We start from the raw sequence: 21,649 nt of genomic DNA, 5'->3' as shown, positions 1-21,649 counted from the left end.
TAAGACTCATTTTAAACAGCCACCATCATTTTTTAAGGCAATAAATTTTTCATATTTTTATCACAACTGGTAGCGTACTTTACTAATAATAATACAATCACAATTAAGTTCAAAGTAACAATAAATATAATTTTTCTTTTTACTATAATAATCGTTTAGTGCACGTAAAATATATATTTGCATTAAATATAGGAAACAAATTATTATTCTTCTATATACAATTTTAAAACTACAATAATACATTAGTTAGGCTTATTTCTATAAATAGAGACTGAATGAGAAATGTATAAAAAATAACTCGTAAATAAATATCATGGCTGCTCATATTTATTTACTGCAATAAAATATTTTTTGATTTTTATCACTAATGCAGGCCTTTTAATAAATAAGTTTTTTGCAACTATTACATTGAAATTAAATTAAACTGTCTTTGTCTGAAATTGAGGGCAATTGGTTTACGTAATAATAACATTATTATGGTTTTTCCGATGAGGTCTCGTTTACGGTTTTACAATACTCCATAACGAGCCCGTGACTGCATTGATTCACTTGATCCAAGTCCATGAATAAAAAAATGACACCGAGGGCCGCGACTGTGAGTCCAAAAATGGCGACTCCCAATGCGGGCAACTTCTCCCTACCGAATACGACACCCTCTTCGAGACGAAGATAGCAAAGGGCGGGTAGGACGTAGGCTAAAGGTACAGCTGCTAGAACACCCTGTATATAAGGATAAAATTGTAAAGTTTTTTAAAATGAGTTTTATCCTACGAGGTTGTTACTATAAAAATTCAGAGATTGGAGGGACACAAAGTCAATGGTCTCAGATTATGTTTATTTAAAAAAAAAACTATTACACGTGTTTCGTCCTAAGGCATCATCAGATCGGTAAAGCTATTCATTAACACCAAAAATATTTAAGTTAAAATAAAAAATAAATATATAAAAAAATATGATGAATAAAAGTGTAAGGTTTTGAAACCAGATACAATGTGAACGTCAGCAATATGTTTACATATTTATTTTTTATTTTAACTTAAATGAACGGATGGACCTAACCTAAAACTTAATATTTCAATTATTGTTTGTTGCGCGAAACATATCCTCAAACCACAATTAATTGTTTATATTACATTATAAAATGCTTAGCTTAGGACTATTTTTATATTTAAGAAATCCCTTGTAATATATCGTCAGCATTAATATTGTGTCAAAGCCTCGGCTAATATACCGTTGCTGTTTTTCATATTTCTGTTCACCTAGTTTTAAGGCCCTTTAGTATCTTTCTTCCTCAAGTTCAATCACTACTCTCTATAGATCAGCACAGTCTTATTCCTAAAAGGTCATGTTCAGGTTCCTGCATCACTAACCTCTGTAATGTGACTCATTTTATTTCTTCAGCCCTCGATAGAAAAAGTCAGGTTGATGTGGTGTATACTGATTTCAGTAAGGCTTTCGATCAGATAAATCATAGCATTCTGCTGGAAAAATTGAACAAGCAATTCAACTTCTCAGAAAGGCTAATTTCGTTGCTTTCGTCATACCTTATTGACCGTCTACAGTTTGTTGAGGTGGAAGGTTGCAGATCTAATACCTTTGTTTCAACTTCTGGAGTTCCACAGGGATCCAATCTCGGCCCACTTCTTTTTATCTTTTATATTAATGATCTTATAGAATTGATTTCCTGCCTTAGACTAGCTTATGCTGATGATCCGAAAATATTCTGGTGTATCAATAGTATCTTGGACTGCTTGTTCTTACAGAGTAACTTGGACCTAATTAGGGGGTGGTGCAGTCGAAATCAGTTATGTCTTAACATCTCGAAATGCTGTGTGATCTCCTTTCACCGAACCAAGGATCCTGTTTTGTTTAATTACAATATAGACAATAAAATCCTCTGTAGAAGTATTTCTATTAAAGATCTAGGGGTTGTATTCGACGATAGGCTCACATTTGTGCCACATATGGAACAGCCAGTGACCTCCTCGTTGAAACTTCTGGGTTTTGTCATTCGAAATAGCCGACTCTTTAACAACTCAAACTCAATAAAACTATTGCACTTTTCCTTTGTTAGATCAAGACTGGAATACGGTTCCTTGGTGTGGTGTCCTTTCTATGAATGCCATGCTGGCTACATCGAGAGTGTTCAGAGAAGGGTTTTAAAGTTTCTTATGTTTCGTGAGGATGGAATTAGGGGACATGATCATGATCTGATGTTAGGTAGATTTAATCTGCAATCTCTGGCCATAAGGAGAACAATTCATTTTGTAACATTCTTATGGAAGTTGGTCAATAATCAAATAAATTCTCCTCCTCTCTTGAACGATATTCTATTTCATGTACCACGATTTGCTTCTAGAGCAAATATCAGTTTTGCTTCGCGCCAGAACTAACATTAGGTTTCAGGATCCCGTATATCAAATGTGCAGAATTTTTAATTCAGTATCATCAACCTGTGACATGTTTGTATGCTCCATAAAAGATATAGTTTTGTCTCTGACAAACCAACAGTTACCATAATTCCTTTTCTCTTCCTTTTTTCCCTTGTCCCATGAATCCCTTTCTTTGTTCATTCTAATGTTAATTTACATCTCCTTTAATTTTGATATATACATGATGTTACTATAAGTGTAATTTAAGTTTTCCTTATTTTTCTTTCTTTTTGTTATTTAATTTATAGTAATTTAATACTTGTTTACACTTTCAAAACTTTAATTGCAGATTTTCCTCTAAATGGGCTTTGCCTGTTGGAAATAAACTGCTAACTAAATAAATAAAATTAATAAATATAGCGAAGGTATAGATATTAGCAGGCGACGGTAATGTTCACAAAATAAATACATATCTTATTTATACTTGAACATAAAAAAATAAAGTTTATCTCAATGTGTAATATATATACATAGAACGACACGATACTTTTTGCACTTTTAGGACTTTATAGGTATATACAGTGGATATCGCATGCTATGTGGGAATGCTTAACACAGACGATCAGGCAATGTAATTTGCTAACGATAAGGTAACGTTGTTCTTACTGGGTTTTTGATTCGAAAAATTGAACACGTCTGCACGTCGTTATTTTAAGTGTAAATTACTGCTGCTATCGTCTATAGTAAAAAAATAGCAAAGTTTAAGAACAGTTGCGATACAGGTGCAGTACGTCGAAGTTTGGTCGAAAATAAACGTCTTTGCAAAACCAACTAAATTTTGCACTGAAAACAACGTTGCAACTAGTGAAAATAAGAGTAATCTCAACTCAGCTGCCTGCAAATTGTTACTTGGGTTTGACTTTAAAAAATAATTGTTTTAACAGCAAAGATTCAAATAGTTCACCAAAGTAACTAAATAGGGAAGTGGGTCTGTAATCCCGTACAGAAGTTTTTTTCTTCAGACTTAAATACTGGCACAATTTGAGCTGTTTTCCGAATATTGGAAAAAAATGCCTCTGGATAAACATTGATTATACAAAATATGGCTCGCACAAGCTAGGACAGGACTTAGTGTAATTTTTATCAATATTGTTAGCTACAAAACATTCTTGACATTGAGTAGGCTTAATTAAAGTTGGTGTATCAGAAGGTTCAAATATTAAAATATTAAAAAAAAAAGTTCACTAATGTCAACACTATTCGAAGCTTCCTGATCATTAAATTTCATTTTTATAGGTAAGCTTTTAGTTATATTATTTTTATTCTGAAAAATGACCAGAAATATTTAACGTCTTTGGGTAAATATTTCTAAATTTAAACATTTATTTACATTTATTAAATAAATAAGTGGGGTATATACAGGATTACTCTACCTACCAAAAACTTTAACTTAATATTCGATAATCTTTATATTCACTCACATTAAGTTCCAAAACGACCCCCAGACAATCTGTGGCCATTGAGATTAAATAGGTAGTGACTACGATGGCTAAAGTTAATCCGTAATGAATCTTTTGAGACATTGGAACATTCGGGTCTTTTCCTATGATGGAGTTTTCTATTACCTCCCTCGTAACGAAACACTCGATCGGATAAGTCAAAAGTATCTGAATACTAAATAGAAGCCGGCTCAGGTTCATAAGGTCGTCGTCCCAACAGTAATTCTCCAACAAATCACCTGTAAAAAGCAATTTTAAATTTAACATCTTAGAAAAATCGTTGTGCTTACCTTGTGAGTATGCCTTAAAAGTGGCATATCCGGCTATACCGAATAAACATGCAACCACTAAACTGGTTAAAATAGAGGCATGAGTTACGGTTTCCCATTTCTTCTCGGATGCGTCTGCTATCGAGCCGTAGATTAGAAAAGTATTGTGGTGGCACATAAACGCTATATAAAACAAATGTTGACTTTAAAGATGTGTGCATATATATGTATTATATTCTCCTTTAGTGCTAGCGGTACAAAAAAAAAAACTGCACTTTGTGATACAAGCAAGCCACTTTGCACAGGTGTGATATGAACAAAACAAATTAAAGGCAAAATCACATTGACTGCTGACTGAGAGATAATATATAGGGTATTTTAAATTCGTCTCTCACTAATGGGTTCTCGGTAACCATAGAGGATACGAAGATGGTTACATTTGGGCAAAGTTGCGCATTTCTGAGCTCAAAAATATGCCTTTGAAAAAATTAAAAACTCCCGATTGGTTCCGAAAATAATCGTGAAAAATCGAAATTTTAAAAATGTATTTTTCTTTTTTCTGAGCTTATTATCTATCGGATTTTAAAATAATTTACACTTTTGTATTTTCACTTTTTCCTTGCTATATGGTGGCGGAATCTGTTTGAAGTATAGTAAAGTGTAAAAATGTTTGTAAGGCTAAAAAACTAGGTCGGTGGTCTACGAGCTCTATCTAGTAATAAAAATAAATGTGAAACAAATTATTTTATATTTTAATTACACACTTGTATTGTGCGTAAACTTTTAAACAGTCGAAATACAAAATACTTGGGTTTTTAACATAATCAACAAAATTACATGGAATGTACAGGGTGGCCTAAATTCGACCCTCATCATTGGGATCTCGAAAACGGTAAGAGATACAGGGTCGATTAAATTATGGCAAAGTTGCATAATTTGATGCTTATTAAAATTCCGTTTAAAAATTTAATAAATTTCTCATACGTTTGCAAATATCGAGAAAAAAAACGACATTTCAAAAATTCGATTTTATTTTTTTCTAAGCTTATTTTTTATCCAATTTTAAAATAATTTGCACTTTTGCATTGCCACTTTTTCCGTGCTACATAGTGGTTTTCAATAAAACGTTTCGTCTTTTGCCGACCATCATTAACTTTGTTTTTTCTTATCGGCGCCATATTGAATTTTTTACATTTTTAAAAGGTACTTTTAGAGTAAAAGTAGCTTTTTATTGATGTATTACACTTGCATTTCGGAAAAGCGGTTTGGGTACTTCCCATAAGAACCCCATAAGAGCGAGAGGAAAAAAACTACACATCTGATATGCACGTGCGATACATCGATGAAAATGTATTAAAAAGGACTTTCTAAAAATGCAAGAATTTAATATGGCGTCCATAAGAAAAACCAAAAGTTGATGATGGACGGCAAAAGATGAAACATCTTTTTAAAAAACTAAAAACACCACCATGTAGCATGGAAAAAGTAGCAATGCAAAAGTGCAAATTAAGTTTAAAAATGTTAGGTTAAGATGAAACTGAAAATTTTATGTCATAATCATCGTAAAAAACAAAGCACGTGTTACGAATCCTAACTTCGTACAGGTACCAGAGAACTGCATCGGGATATGGTTTGTAAATTTCGCTGTCAGCCATAGTCGGAATCAGTTAGCACTGTAACGGGTTAGGGTTGGTAAATACGCAGCCGGGTGTAATTGTGAATCATACGTAAGTAGAAAATCCTTTATAATTTTTAAAATTTTGCATTTTTTTACTTCATCCTCACTTTTTTATCAATAAAATGTTCAAACTCAACATTTTACGTAAGAATTTTCAAAAAAAAATCGTTTTTTAGACGTCCCTTTAACTTTAACGGACCCTCTTTGTTTATTGTCTGTTTATTAGTTATTAGTACATACTTGTTTTAATAAAACTATAAATCCAATTTTTACGTAAATCGTAAAAAAAAACGCACCACTTACCTTGTATAGATAAACAGATCTATCGTTACTTCTAAATCTTAATTAATATGTAGAAAATAACACATAATAAGTATAAGTGTAACAAACAAAACTAAAAACACTCCGCATATAATTCTAAAACAAACAAAACTGAGCAACGACAAAGGTTACTGAATAAAATACAAGTTGCTTCACTCGGCGAAAAACCTTTTATCCTTAGAACATTGAAAGGCCTTTCAATGTTCTAAGCTTTTATCTTTCGATCTCAAAGGCAGGCCGCCGAGCTCCTCGCCGACGGGGAACTAGCAAAAAATGTAAAGGGGAATTCTGGTAAAAGATACCTATTATTTTACGAGTTTCGTCTAATTCGAACTGTAGGGGAAGACGAAGCACGATTTTATAATAACTTTATTATCTGGAATAAAATTATTATTTAATGTACCTACTTGGGAAAAATATGTAAATTGATAATACTATAAATTATTTGTTTTTATAACCACCAAGCTAAATAAATTTTACATTGTCAAAGTTTACCTAATTCAAGAACTAAATGGTTAAATTTTTTTTGTTAATAATTAGGTACTTAGGTATCTTATTAAAGGTTGTTTTGGTACGACTGGTTTCATTAGGATTTATTTTTAAATCAAAGTCAAAAGTTTGTGTGAAAAAATGCATATATTACTGTTACTAAACTTAACAACTAAAGATAGACATAACTTATTATTATTTGATTTCCGTAGACCGTCGAAATAAAACTCAGAGGTTTTAATATAGTGATTATTTTAATTTGAAAAAGATTGTATCACTATTATACAAACAAACTTTTACCTTTCTAATATTTTTTTTGAAAAAAAAATGTTACACATGACATCATTATTTTTGACAGACAACACACAGAAAGAAAATTTTAAAGATGGTCACTTCATACAAAAAACAGTTACTACTTATTTACCATTGAATATAGATGGCGCTACATTCAACATAACTACTAAGTAATGACATGTTTGAATTTTAAATGATTGATTACTACACTTTTTGACGTTTTTGTTATTTTGTCAGACTAATAATAGCATTACCAAAGACATTATAAGTAAAAAACGTAATGTTTCATTCATAACCAGCCCAAATTTTTTTAAAAGCCCGGCAAAACTGTATGGGAGTTGGATTTCTCACATTTCCAGTATAATTCCTGATTTGCCCGAAAAAGTTTTCCAAGCAATCTTGATTTAGATTTCTGGTAAACAGATATTTATATCCCTTACCCTGCAAAGTCTCAAATAATATCAAAATAGCATTAATAGACAGCCGCCAACCAAAAATAAATTTAAGTTGTTTTGTCATATTTTTTCCATTAACATTTATAACGTTTAAGTTTTTAAATAAGTTGTCCATTTCTCTTAAAAACAAAATTTGTTTTTCATTTCCCATGAAAGCATTGAAATTTTGCAGAGTACTCGAATTTAGAATATCAAATAATCTATTCATTTTTTCAATAAAATCTGCAGTAACTTTTGCTGCCTCTGGAAGAATTTTAAAATCAATATAAGTATGCAATGCTGCAACAGAGTGACTAAATATCTGTGTCGCTAATTTAACCTTCATTTTCTGAAAGTTATTTGGAAAAATGTGCTCGCTAGATAGTCTTGGAGCAAGTCTATACTGTTTCATTTTATCATAATTATACATGGTTTCCAAATAACTCTTATTTGTTGCTCCTTTGTTAATTACAAAATTGTACTTAAAAAAATTATTCCTCGTTGATTTTTAACAAATGTGCAACGTCAGACATATATACAAGTTCTTTGTCATCAACTAAAAACCGCGGATTTTCCTCAGATAAATCTAAAGTAGTTTTGACTAGTTTATAAAAATTTGAGCCTTGGTGAGAAACCACGCCTAGGACATTTAAACCTGTTGAATTTATTTTCCGAACTGATTCAAATAAAATATTTTTAAGTTCATCTGAATTTGGAGATGATTTATAGAAAAAATATGTGATAGGCTGCTTCCAACTGGTTGCAATACCCCGTACGGCCATTAGAACCAAAACGTTGCTGGCAATATCTGTAGTGTTTTCTCTCAAACCTTCCTGGAAACCAACTACCTTGTCACTTGAGATATTGTAATATAGATGTGACTTAATGGACATCTCATCTATACATAAAAAACAGTCTTTTGCTTTGTCATTTAAAAAACGCGATTTCAATTCTGTTAATCGAAAAATAAAATCATTAAATCCTGGATTTATTGGCCAGTTTTTTGCGAAACGTTGAAGAGTGGACTTTGACGGCAAACGACAAACGGATGACATTTTTTTATAGGCTTTTGGTCCAACAAGGTATAAACTCATAGTAAATTGTTTATATTCATTTATGTACCTGCTTCCCTGAGGAGACTTGTTCAGAAGAGATAGCTGACTCTTAAGGAATGCAAAAAAATCTGCTCGGTAGTTGTCATCTAGGAATTTTTGAACATCGTCCAAAGTAACTCCTACTTCCAGGGATCTTTTTGCGTGAGAGCCTTTCTTTTTCAGAGTTTTTAATTTCTTTTCTTAATTGAATTTTTCTTGGAGTCATTGCCGAAATCTTCACTGACGTTTGACAGAACTTATCTTAATTACTAGGTTTTTCTTAATTTTTATTGAACTTTAAGTAAAACATTTGAGTATAGTGCAAGCGTAATTGTTTTGCATATTATAAAAAAGTTCACAGTGTCGATTCTTTCACTTACCTGTATTATTACATACATCCGTCTGGACAGAAACATTAACCTGCATCGGAGTGTCAGTTTGCACGGAAGCGTCACTGAATTCCTTCCTTAATGTGTGATTTGCAATGATGTTAGAATTATCTGTGTCTGGAAAAATAATACGTAAATTTGTAAATAATTCTGATTTCCCTATACACCAAAAAATTGCAAATATTAAAAGGTACCTTCTATAATACATATTGCCATTATAAGTGCACAAATTAGAAGAAAACATAAAACATACTTGTCAAAACATGCTCTGGTCAGGAACAATGTAGGAATTGCGTCGGGTCTAAGACGTTGATTTGAAGGGGATATAAAACTGCTCTCCGCAAAATGCAAGCTACAGATATTAACCCTTTTATAACATTGTTCCGGAGTAAGATCGGCATATCTATGTTCGCCAGTAAATCCCAAAATACCTTTCCAGAGTTGGCACCTATAATCCATTTTTTATATTAATTTAAAAAAAGAAATAGGAACCAGATCATAAAGTAACTAGGAATGCAATCATGAATTTAATAAACAACTAATTCCAATGTACTTACCTATTTTAATTTTTCGGACATCTAAAAAACATTAAACCACTTCCACGCTTTGTAAAATAACTGTCTACCGAACAATAAGTCGACATTTTAATATATAAGATTATAATAATTTGCCAGTCCACTGAGTCCACCCGGTACAACTAGTAATAAAACGCTCGCACATCAAAACGATTTAAACTCTACTCACTGTGTAACCCAACAGATTCGATTGTAGGAGCGTCGCCCGGCAAATGAAGTGAAGGGCGGTGAATAGGTAATTCGGCGCGTGGGCCGTGGAGCCGAGGGAAGCAACTTGTATTTTATTCAGTAAACTTTGGCAACGATTTCATTTGCGCGGCAGAATGTTGTACTATGCGGGCGGCAACCTGCAAATCGAATTGGCGGAAAGTTGCGCGCATAAATAGGTACTCTAAAGGGCTTCATACACCTCGTTTTTTTCATAGATTTTACTACATACTTAGGTCGTATATAATCGTATTTTTACCATTAAAAACGTATTCAACGACCTCAAAAACCTATGAAATGATACCAAACACATTAACATTTGGAGTTGAAGTTGACAAATGTTACTTTTTTCGCCGCCATTTTCCACGCATGAATGTTTGTGTATTCAGACATTAGCACAGATTTAAAGAATACTGTAAATTCTGTTTAAATTCTAAAAATTCTAAAATACTTATTCTGTAAATCTGTGACATTAGCATTGCCTTACGAAGGTACAAATAAAGCGATAACTATTTTAAACACCCCTTTCTAGATGTATTTACGCATTTCAATATTTTACTTTTAAAATATACCCCCTCCACCCCAAACCAAAATCCTAAGGGATGAAAACTGAAGAACTACGGGTCAAATCAATCTATTAGGTTCATATTACACCTGTGCAAAGTGGCTTGCTTGTATCACAAAGTGCGCCTTTTTCTTGTTATTTGGCTTGTACCGCTAGCACTACTTACCAAACGCCATGATTCCTATTGCTGGAATAATGTCACTATTAAAAAATCTCCATGAATGTTCATTCTCAGGTCTAAAAAAAAAATTATAAATAACAAAACAAACATAAATGATTAAAGAAGTACATACACTATTGCACTAACACTTCCGATTCTCACCATGATCGAGAACAATATAAATCCGATACAGACTAAACTGAAGAAGGAAATCTTCGCCAGTTTCGAGATGTCTCGGTACAAACAAAGCGGTATAGTAATAAAAATAGTCGCTATCAAAACGATAATCTCCCTCTTGGCGAAAATATTATTTGGCCCTATGTCGGTTAATCTGACTATCACTTTTGTCACTGTGTCGCCCACGACGACGTTATACGATACCATAGCTAAAAAAAACTCCTTGAAGATAAACATCTCCAATTTTTAATATGCTGATCCTTAGGTAGTTTTAAGAAATGAAGTTCAAATAAAGCTGTCCTGAACTTCTTAACTTTTGAGCTACAACTGAGTGTTAAAAACCGATAGAGGGTTAGAGTGTTGTGGTGGCCATTTTCAACAGCTAATCTAAACTATTTTCATTTTTGTTGACGTATTGTTCTTTAAATTTAATGCTAAAATAATGTATGTACAGGGTGTCCCAAATTCGAGGGTGACCATTGGAATCTCGGGAACCGTAAGAGTTACAGGGTGGGTTAAATAGAGGCAAAGTTACGCAATTTGGAGCTTAATAAAATGACCTTTAAAAAATTTTAAAATTCTGGATTCTTCCAGAGTTATCCTAAAAAAATCGAAAATTGTCAAAATCGTTTTTACCTTCTATATAAAGAGATATCGGAAAACTAAAAACAGTTTTTCATTGCCATTTCACTTTCTATGTCCTACAACATGGCAAAAAAATAAATTAATCTGACGTTTTTATTTTTTTTTGATCACCATCAACTTTATTTTTTCTTATGGGCGCCATATTAGATTATCTCATTTTTAAAAAGTATTTTTAATTGCCTTTAAAATGAGGTATAGCATTTGCATGTCTCATTACTCCTTCTTTCCACAAGAACTCTATGACTGCAAGAGAGAAAGACATATCAATGGGATTTCGAACAATAAATTGATTTTATATAAACTGAACTATATCAAATACTCTGTATTTGATATAGTTTTTTTTAAAACCAATTCAATGAAAATGTATCAATTGAATACAGGGTATTTCATAACTTTGGTTCATATATAAAACAGAGTTAATGATAATTTCCCAGATAAACTTGTTAACATCGAAATTGACTTGATAATGATCGAAAAAAAAAACAAAACGTCGGATTAATTTTTTTTTTTTTGCGTCATGTTGTAGGGCGTTGCCTCCATTTAGAAAAATCATTTTAAAAAAAGTAAAGATGGCGGGCGGCAAGAACGCATCGTCAAGTGACTCGTCTTCGAATATCTATTTTGAGTGCCATAAATCTACTAAGTCAAGTACAATTGTGTGCATAAAGTGTGGAAAAGCATTTCATAGATCTTGTGCCGAACGCGACTATTCCAAAAAAGTGCAATTTATTGACGCCACTCGTTTAACATGTTGTGATCACGACTTAACCTCCAACACCAGGGAATATCCAGAAACGGAAACCATTAATGTTGACCAAACAACTGAGGTACAACTATTACAAACTCTTGTTAAAGAACTACAGGAAAAAAACCTATTATTAGTGGAAAATACTGCCCTCTTAAAAGATTACTAAGTTTTTAGAGGAAAATAAGATGACAAAAAACATAAACCAAGGTAACAAAAAATCCCAACAGAATAATGTCAACATCCCAAATATGCAGGTACCACTTCCAAACACAACTGATACCGTCACCGAGCAGCTTGAAGTTAGCCGCGAAGCAAGTGGCCATAAACAAGTAGCAACCGAAACGAAGGATGGTTTCCAACTAGTTGAAAGAAGACGGAAGACGAGAGCTGGGCAACAACTATCGACTGAAGTCAAAGTCGATGGTCGTTCTATCTCTGAGCATAAAATGCCCACAAGAAAAAGAGCAAACATAGGAACGAGAATGAGACTAGGAGAGAGAGAGGAGAATGGAACTATATTCGGTCAAGCTACTGAAAAAAACGAGGACAGAAAAATATGGTTGTACCTTAGCAAAATCTCGAAAGCAATTACTAGCGAAGTGATTGGAACCTACGTAGCAAAGCACATTGATACCGTTCAAGAAAACGTAACCATTAAAGAATGTCTACCCAAGACAACAAAATCTGAGCGGAAGAGATATATGATTGGCGTAAGCCCCGTCCACAAAGACTTAGTGTATGATAAGAATTTCTGGCCACGTGGAGTAAGTTTCGAAAGGTTCAACTTCTCGCGTGGTCGTAATTTTTTAGACCATCATCAGAGAAGTCAACAAGCCACATGAGTCTGCATTCTAACCTAACAGTTGCTATTCCGGATTTGCATCGCAAGAAGCATGAAAACTATTCTCAGTGTGGGTCTCACCATTCTGACGCTGAATACTTATCACCAAATACAAATACTTTCAGTAATTCTGCACTAAAGCTGCTTAACTACAATGTGCAAACCTTAAACAATAAAGTTCTGGAGTTCGAGGTTCTGCTGGCTACACTATCTCCTGACTTTCTCACAATTACTGAACATGGGCAAAAAAAACAGGACATAACACTTGTAAAGATACATGGGTATAACCTCTCAAGTTACTATAGTCGCTCTTGTTCAAAAGGAGGTGGCACTGCTATATTTTATAAAGATGATCTCAGTGATCATGTTAAAGTAGAGGAAGTAAACAGTCTACAGACTGGCAAAGAAAAAGACTTTGAATTTTGCATTTCTAAAATTGTTATTAATAGCAATAATTCCATAATAGTTGTTTGTGTCTACAGATCACCTAGTGGTAACAGCCAATTTTTTCTCCACAATCTTGCTAACCTACTTGATGAGATGTATAATAACAAAATTTCTTTTATTATTTCAGGAGAATTTAACTTTAACTTTAGTAATCCTGATGACCATGGCGTGATGGCCCTGCTTGGACTAATGCAGACCTTTGGTCTAATACCTTACATTAACTCCAACACTAGAATCACTGCTCACTGTGCCTCTCAGTTGGATAACATTTTTACAAATATGAACTCGAGTGTTGTCATATCTTCTGAAGTCCTTGTTTCTAATCTGTCTGATCATTATCCTCAATTTTTTGTTTTTAAGAGACAGATGGAGGTTCCCCAATGTAATATGGTTGTGAAGCGACGAAAATTCTCAACACACAACATGAATCGATTTTACAATATGCTGATGTCGGAGGCATGGGAGGAGGTCTATTCTGCTGAAGGAATTGAAGGAAAATATAATACTTTCTTTCGTATTCTCTTCTATTATTTTGATTTGACTTTTCCAATATGTACGACTAGGTTGAAAAATAAGAAGCCAACCTGGATTACACCAGAGATAAAAAGATATTCAAATTACATAAAAGATCTCTATGTTTGGTACAAATATACTAATTCTAGGGAACACTACGTTACATACAAACATGAAAGGAAACAATATCGACGTTACATCTCCTTTTATAAAAAGTCTATAAATGATAACAAAATCCAAAATTCAAAAAACAAGATAAAATCAGCATGGTCAATCATAAAATCTGAGTCAGGTAAAAATAAAACTAATAACAAAATTGTTTTAAGAGAAGATGGTCAGTCAATTGAAAACCCAGCTTTAATCACCGAATTATTTGCTAAACATTTTACTCTTGACCATCAACAAAGCTGTAACTCCAATATACATGACTTGCATAATGATTATCCAACCATATTTCTCAATCCTGTTAATTCTCAGGATATCTTAAGGATATTGATGAACCTTCCAAATAAATTTTCCTCTGGCTTGGATGAAATTCCGGTATTCGTCTTAAAGTTTGTTGGGATTCACTTAGCCGGACCCATTTCCAATATGATCAATGAGAGTCTTTCTACCCAAATTTTTCCTTCTGCTCTTAAGCGGGCAAAAGTAGTGCCTGTTTTTAAGAAGGGAGAAAAAACGAATATTGCCAACTATCGGCCAGTATCCGTATTACCATCCATATCGAAGGTATTTGAAAGGGTTATCTATCAAATAGTTATGAATTATTTAACTCACCATCAAATAATAAATAAACACCAATACGGATTCGTTCCCAAAAGATCGACGGAAATGGCCATTTATAGTGCAATACAATATATTATGGAGAATCTTGAGAGAAAGGCCAGTGTGGCTGGACTGTATTTCGATTTGTCTAAGGCGTTTGACACGGTTGACCATTTTTTACTGCTGGACATCCTGGAACGGTATGGCATCAGGGGTGCAGCATCTAAATTACTCAGTTCATATCTAGAACAAAAAGAACAAATAGTTTGTGTGACACATTCCGGCTCACCAACGTTTTCTCGCCCCCAAATTATAGGAAGAGGTGTGCCTCAGGGCTCAATCTTGGGACCTGTGCTCTTCCTATTATATGTCAAAGGCTTGCATGAGCTGTTCCCTTCTGATATGATTTGTCAATTCGCCGACGACACATCAGTTATAGTTGCCAGAAAGACAGTGGCAGATCTTTCACGGGGCTGCTCATCCGCAGTGGAGCGCATGAGGACCTGGTGTCTGGACAGTAAGTTGTCTTTGAACTCTGGTAAAACGGGGTTGATTAATTTTTCGAAGGCCAATATTGTCTCAGAATCTCTACTTGTGTTGTCTGGTGGGCAGTCAATCCCTGTAGCCAATAGTATTAAATTCTTAGGAATACACATTGACCCCAATTTAAATTGGGAGAAACATATTAAAAACCTTTATTCCAGATTAGCTAGCTTGTGCGGATTGATTAGAAGATTAAGGGATGTAGTGTCTGAGGTATCTCTTCGCCTATTTTATTTCGGACAGGTACAGTCTATCTTACAATATGGTATCTGTTTCTGGGGATCTGCAAGAGGAGCTCTAGATATATTTAGAATGCAAAAGCGTATCATTCGTTGTTTATTGGGCATGACCTACAGAACTTCCTGTAGACCTTACTTCTGCAAACTAAAAATACTCACCCTTCCCTCCTTATACTTTTCTTCCTTGGTGCTATTTGTGAAGAGACACAATCATTTGTTTGTTGAGAATAGGGCAATGTACGCTGAGGATGTGACTATGATTACACGACATAGAAGCGATCTCCGCATTCCATTGCATAATTCAGCTTACTATGAAAGAGGTTCTCATTATATGGCCATCAGGGCTTATAGAATGCTACCTGCTGATATTAGAAGCATTGAATCTACAGTCCAATTTAAAAAAGCTGTTTACCACTGGTTGCAGATTAAATGTTTTTATAATTTTACTTTTGGATAATAATTTTAACTTGTGTTAGATATTTAGAATATTTATTTTAAATTTTGTTATTTTGTTTATATAAGTATATTGCCTCTATGAATTCTAGATAAGAAAAATTAATGTACCCTATGGGAGCTAGATCCTTCTTTGTATGACGTTGCTTTGTCGTCCTGTATACGATTTTGTTGGCAAATAAAGGATATTATTATTATTATTATTATTATTATTATTATTATTATTTAACCGACCCCCTAGCTCTTCCCAATGGTCACCCTCGAATTTGGGACACCCTGTACATATAAAGCAAATAAATTTATTTTTTTTTCCTTATAAGTTGACCATCCACAAAAACTGTTTTCTTTTTTTTTTCGCGGTAATTGCATGACGAAAAAAAGGCGAGCAATTAAATTTGCCGTCAAATAAATGGGGATTATAACAATAGTGTATCTAATATTTTTTGAAAATATTTAGTCAACGTTCCTGTACGGATGCCACTGATTAAAGTTTAAAAAAATCTACATTGAAAAATGGCTGTTGATACTCAGAGGTTGTGTGCTAAATTTCATAAACATATCTTGAAAATTATTAAAATTATGATGAAGAAACGATTTTAACTTCCTTTAGGTCAAAAGTTACAGGGTTTAAAACATAGCTTTATTTGAACTTTTCTTTTTAAAATCACCTAAGGATTAACACCCTTATGATCTTATTTCAGTTTTAATCAGCAACTTAGTCTGTACATCAAACGTTACCTATAAAGGGATAAAAAAATTGTAACACTCCGAGCAGAATGTATCCGGCCCTACCAAAAGCCGCCTCCATAATTCCTTGATAGGAAAACCTCCCGCTTATGTGTCCAGCTTTTATCATCAGGATCAGAGAATAGTCCGTGACGTAGGCGACGAATATTAGTAGGACCAAGCCGAAGCCGAAGCCGGCTTCGTGGAAAGCATAGGGAATACCTGAATTAAAAGAAAAAATTAATTATCGATGATGTTAAAACAATGTTACGTATCTCCACTTTTTTTAAAATTTCTTCCGCCTTTTTTTTTTTAAACTGCATATTGAATCGATAGATGGCGCTAATACGACCATAACCTCTAAATTAATTACGGGAAATATCAAAAACAAATACAATACCTCGTATCTCCAAGATTTTACCGGCAGGTGTTCTGTGAAGTGAACAATTAAGCACAAAGTAAGCTTTTGTGCTTTATTATGTACAAATTTTCAAAATTGTATCTGTTCAATTTTTTGAGTTATGGATATTATTAATATGGTTACGTCGAATAATTCAAAAACTACTAAGCTTGCTAGAATCCTTGCCCTTAAAAGGTAAATTAATTTTGTGTGGCGACCTTAATATTGATTTTTCCAGTGTGTGTGCTGCTCAAGAATCTTTTCACTCTATTTTCGTCTCAATGGGTATAGTAATGCATATTAACTTTCCTACCAGAATAACTATAAATAGTTCTAGTACCATCGACTATGTCGTGTCATCTTTTGCTCCTGAATTCGTAGATTGTACGGTTTTTAATTCCGGATTTTCTGATCGTAAAGCTGCATTAACTAAATTTTCCATAAATTCTAAAGGCAAAAACACGTTATGTAAATTAGGCCGTGTTTTTGGCATAAATAATTTCTTACAATTCAAGAACTTATGCCAAACGGCCGATTGGGATTTTCTTTCTGACGATATAGATAGTAAATTTTCTAGTTTTATAAAGTCTTTATCAAGTATTGCAGATAAGTCGTTTCCTCTTAGACCTATCAAATTTAAACATCATTAGCCATGAACCACTAAAGGGTTACGTGTTTCTGCAAAAAACATGAGCTCATTATCACACCTGAAAAAATTTACAGACAGCATACTTTTTCATAATTATGTCAAGCTTTATAGAAAAATGTACCATAAGACTATAAAAGCTGCAAAAGATATTTATTATAATAAAAGGATGATCGAAACAAGTAATGTTGCCAAAGGGACATGGTCTATTGTAAATGAATTAAGAAATAAGACTTCTTCATCTAGCACTATCCCTACTTCACCTGAGGACCTTAATCACTACTTTGTTAATGTAGCTAAAAATCTAATAGCTACCATAACATCTTCTCACGATCTTCGTTCATATCTCCCAAATGAAAATTTACACAGCTTCTTTTTTACCCCCATTGTATCAACAGAGCTTCAAACTACAATAGATGAAATAAAAAACAAATCATCATCGGATATAGATGGGCTCACTCTCAAAATGTTTTCCAATCTGCCAAATTGCACCTTAATCCATCTAACAAACTTAATTAACAAGTCATTCCAAAATGGAGTCTTTCCTACCTGCCTTAAGACTGCAATAATTATTCCTTTACATAAGGGAGGAGATAAACAACAAGCTTTAAACTATCGCCCAATCGCACTTCTTCCCACTTTATCAAAGATCATTGAGCGATTGGTTAAAAAAAGGCTCTATCGTTTCTGTTTAAATATAAAATTCTTACTCCTCACCAATTTGGATTCTTGAGCAACAAGTGCACAAATGATGCTATGTTTTCTCTCTTTAATAGTGTTTACACCAGTATAAATAATAATCATTCAACAGCAACAATTTTTTGTGATTTCTCCAAGGCTTTTGATTGTGTAAACCATAACATCTTAATTGACCAATTGAATCACTATGGGTTTAGAGGAACGCCCCTTGAGTGGTTTAAATCGTATCTCAGTTACAGAAATCAGCTTGTAAAGGTTGATACGACGAAGTCTTCTTGCAAACCAATAGAATGTGGGATACCTCAAGGTTCAGTCCTGGGCCCTATTTTGTCATCCAATCTTAACATCAGTGGCAAAATCTGTCTTTTTGCTGACGATACTAGCTTTACATGGAGCAATCCGGATGCTAGGGCACTACATGCTACTATTTCTAATAACTTAATTACCATTAAATTGTGGTGCGATTCTAATCTTCTGTGCCTAAATGTCTCAAAAACTAAAGTCTTATCATATAAAACTACTATTCAACCCTTTGTAGTTAACAACATCAGCTTGGACGTCATTGAATCTGTGAAGTTCTTGGGACTTAATGTTGACTACTCCCTAAAATGGGACTTGCATATTGATGCCTTATATAAAAAATTAAGTTCAGCATGTTTTGCCTCAAGATCAGTTTCCAGGGAATTAAGTTTTCAAACATCAAGAACAGTTTATTATGCCCTTTTTGAGTCACATCTACGTTACGCCCTTCCATTCTGGGGCACATGCGGTGTGACTCAATTTGAGCGCATCTTTAAACTCCAAAAGAGAGCAGTTCGATATCTGTTTGGACTTAATAGCCGAGCTCACTGTCAAGAAATCTTTAAAAAATATAAGATACTTACTCTTCCCTCTTTATTCATATTGGAATCTATTTGCTTAGTACGCAAACATAAGTCAGAAATGCCAAGTAGGCCGTCTCACAATTATTCACTTCGCAACGTAGTGCATGTTCTTTATCTGCAAACCCCTCGGTCCGAGTTAGTAAAAAGCTCTATTCTATACAGAGCCAAAAAGATGTATAATCATTTGCCTTTGGAAATTAAATCAATTACTCCTTTTCCTCGATTTCATCATGCTTTGAAGGCGTACTTTCTGGAAAAAGCCTTGTACGCAGTGGAGGATTTTTTTCTAGGATAACTTTTTGGGTATCACACACACACTGTTTTTTTTTATATCTTAAAATAGAGAATATATTAATTTTTTTATTTTTTTTTAGTAAATAAATTGCACTTTTATTCTGTATTTAATTAATTTACTGTTATTGACTATTGTGTTTATTTTTATTGACATTATAAAAAAAAATAATTTTTTCTTAATATTTTGTATCAATTTTAAAAAATGCTGAAATAGGTATCCAACCAAGTTGCCCAGGGAATATTATGTACAAATTTTCGAAATAGCGTCTATGCAATTTTTTGAGTTATGGACATTGAATTAAACTATTACAAAAAAAAAACAATTTTTTCCAAAAAAATTTTTTTTTCAAAATTTTGTACGAATTTTGAAAAACACTGAAATAAGAGTGCAATCAAATAATTCAGAGAATATTTGTACAATATTTCATAACTGTATCTGTTAAAGTTTAAAAAAAAATGAATAATTTAAAAAAAAAAATTCAAAATATTATATGAATTTGGAAAAACGCTTAAATAAATATCCAACCAAATTGTGCAAAGAATATGTGTACAAATTTTCAAAATTATATCTGTTCAATTTTTTTAGTTATGGACATTGTGTCGAATAATTAGAAAAAAAAATCAATATTTTCAAAAAACTTTTTTTCCAAAACCTTGTACGAATGTTGAAAAATGCCAAAATAAGTGTTCAACCAAATTGTCCGGAGAATATGTGTACAAATTTTTATAACTGTATCTGTTCAATTTTTTAAGTTATGGACATTGTGTCTAATAATTAGGAAAAAAAAATTTGGAAAACATTGAAATAGGTGTACAATCAAAATATCCAGAGAGTATGTGTACAAATTTTCAAAATGGCATTTAGTTAATTTTTTGAGTTATGTTTGAGTATTCTTGAGTTTTTATCTATATTTTCAAAAATATTTATTTTTTAAAAAAATCTTGTAATAATTTAGAAAATCGCTAAAATGAATATCCATCTAAATTATACAGGGAATACGCGTACAAATTAATTATATCTTTTTAATTATGGATATTGTTATGTATAATTATGAATTTTTTTTAAAATCTTATATGAATTTTTAAAATTCTGAAATATGTATCTAACCAAATTGTTCAGAAAATATAAGTGAAAATTTTCAAAATTGCATTGTATCTTCAATATTTTCAAAAAAAAAACATTTTTCCTCAAAATTTGTACGAATTTTAAGGAACACTGAAACAAGTATGTAACCAAATTGTCCAAGAAATATGTATACCAATTTTCAAAATTGCATATGGTCATTTTTTTTGAGTTTTGGATATTGTATCGAATTTTCAAAACTCTTCAAATCGAACGCTTCACTCTCTCGGAGGTATTTTCTAAGATCCAGAAATTACCTAACCAGTTTATCTGTGGGCCAGGTAATATACCTAATGCCTTTTTAAAGAACTGTATTTTTACAATTAGTAGGCCTCTCCAGATGATCTTTAATATGTCTTTACAGGACTCTACCTTCCCAGAAGCTTGGAAGTACAGTTTCATCATGCCGATATTTAAGGCTGGCAATAGGGGGGGATATTGCCAATTATCGTGGAGTATGTATTCAAAACTCATTGGCCAAATTGTTTGATAGTTTGGTTTGCGATCAGCTAACATGGCAATGCAAAGGAATCATTAGTGAAAAACAGTCAGGATTCTCTTCTGGGAAATCCACAACCAGCAGTTTGGTTCAATACGAGTGTGATCTGTTGGGGGCTTTGGAGGGGGGGATTCAGACTGATGCGGTCTATACCGACTTCTCCAAGGCCTTCGACAGGGTGAACTATGGTCTCTTGCTGGCCAAGTTGGAAAGTGCTGATTATCATGACTCCCTCTTAACATGGCTAAAGGGTTTTCTGATAGGAAGAACTCAAAGTGTGAAGGTGCATGGCTGTACTTCTGCACCTATTAATGTAGTCTCAGGAGTTCCTCAGGGATCTCACTGTGCCCCTCTGCTTTTCAATCTATTTGTGAATGATGTTGTTAATGTGATCAATCATAGTTCTGTAAGTATGTTTGCTGATGACCTAAAGCTCTACATGCAAATTAAGCAGGTGAATGATATAGCCAAACTTCAGGAAGACCTTGATGCTTTGTGTGAGTGGTCAGTGATGAATGGATTGAGGCTCAACGTTTCCAAGTGTTGCTACATATCATTTCATAGAGGTTTGAAGTGATTCAATTCTACATATAGTATCCTTAGTAAGTCCTTGCAGTATGTGAATGTAGTCAAGGATTTGGGCGTGTGGTACGATGAGCAT

General features: G+C 33.2%; 1 protein-coding gene across 1 annotated transcript in view; it reads right to left on the bottom strand.

Moving 5' to 3' along the window:
- Window positions 1-92: 92 nt before the first annotated feature.
- LOC126750190 (putative sodium-coupled neutral amino acid transporter 11) overlaps window positions 93-21,649 on the bottom strand; it is a 24,105-nt gene continuing 2,548 nt past the window's right edge. Inside the window, exons 4-9 of the mRNA XM_050459722.1 lie at window positions 16,456-16,665; window positions 10,480-10,732; window positions 10,353-10,423; window positions 4,162-4,323; window positions 3,854-4,110; window positions 93-720 (exon numbers count right to left, since the gene is read on the bottom strand). Of these exons, the coding sequence (XP_050315679.1) occupies window positions 475-720; window positions 3,854-4,110; window positions 4,162-4,323; window positions 10,353-10,423; window positions 10,480-10,732; window positions 16,456-16,665 (1,199 nt within the window). The 3' untranslated portion in view covers window positions 93-474. The remainder of the gene's footprint in view (window positions 721-3,853; window positions 4,111-4,161; window positions 4,324-10,352; window positions 10,424-10,479; window positions 10,733-16,455; window positions 16,666-21,649) is intronic.

The sequence above is a fragment of the Anthonomus grandis genome, chromosome 2, assembly GCF_022605725.1.
Source record: "Anthonomus grandis grandis chromosome 2, icAntGran1.3, whole genome shotgun sequence".
In the NCBI taxonomy this organism is placed as follows: domain Eukaryota; kingdom Metazoa; phylum Arthropoda; class Insecta; order Coleoptera; family Curculionidae; genus Anthonomus; species Anthonomus grandis.
Note: the sequence above shows the minus strand (reverse complement) of the source record. Positions and strands in the feature narration are given on the sequence as shown.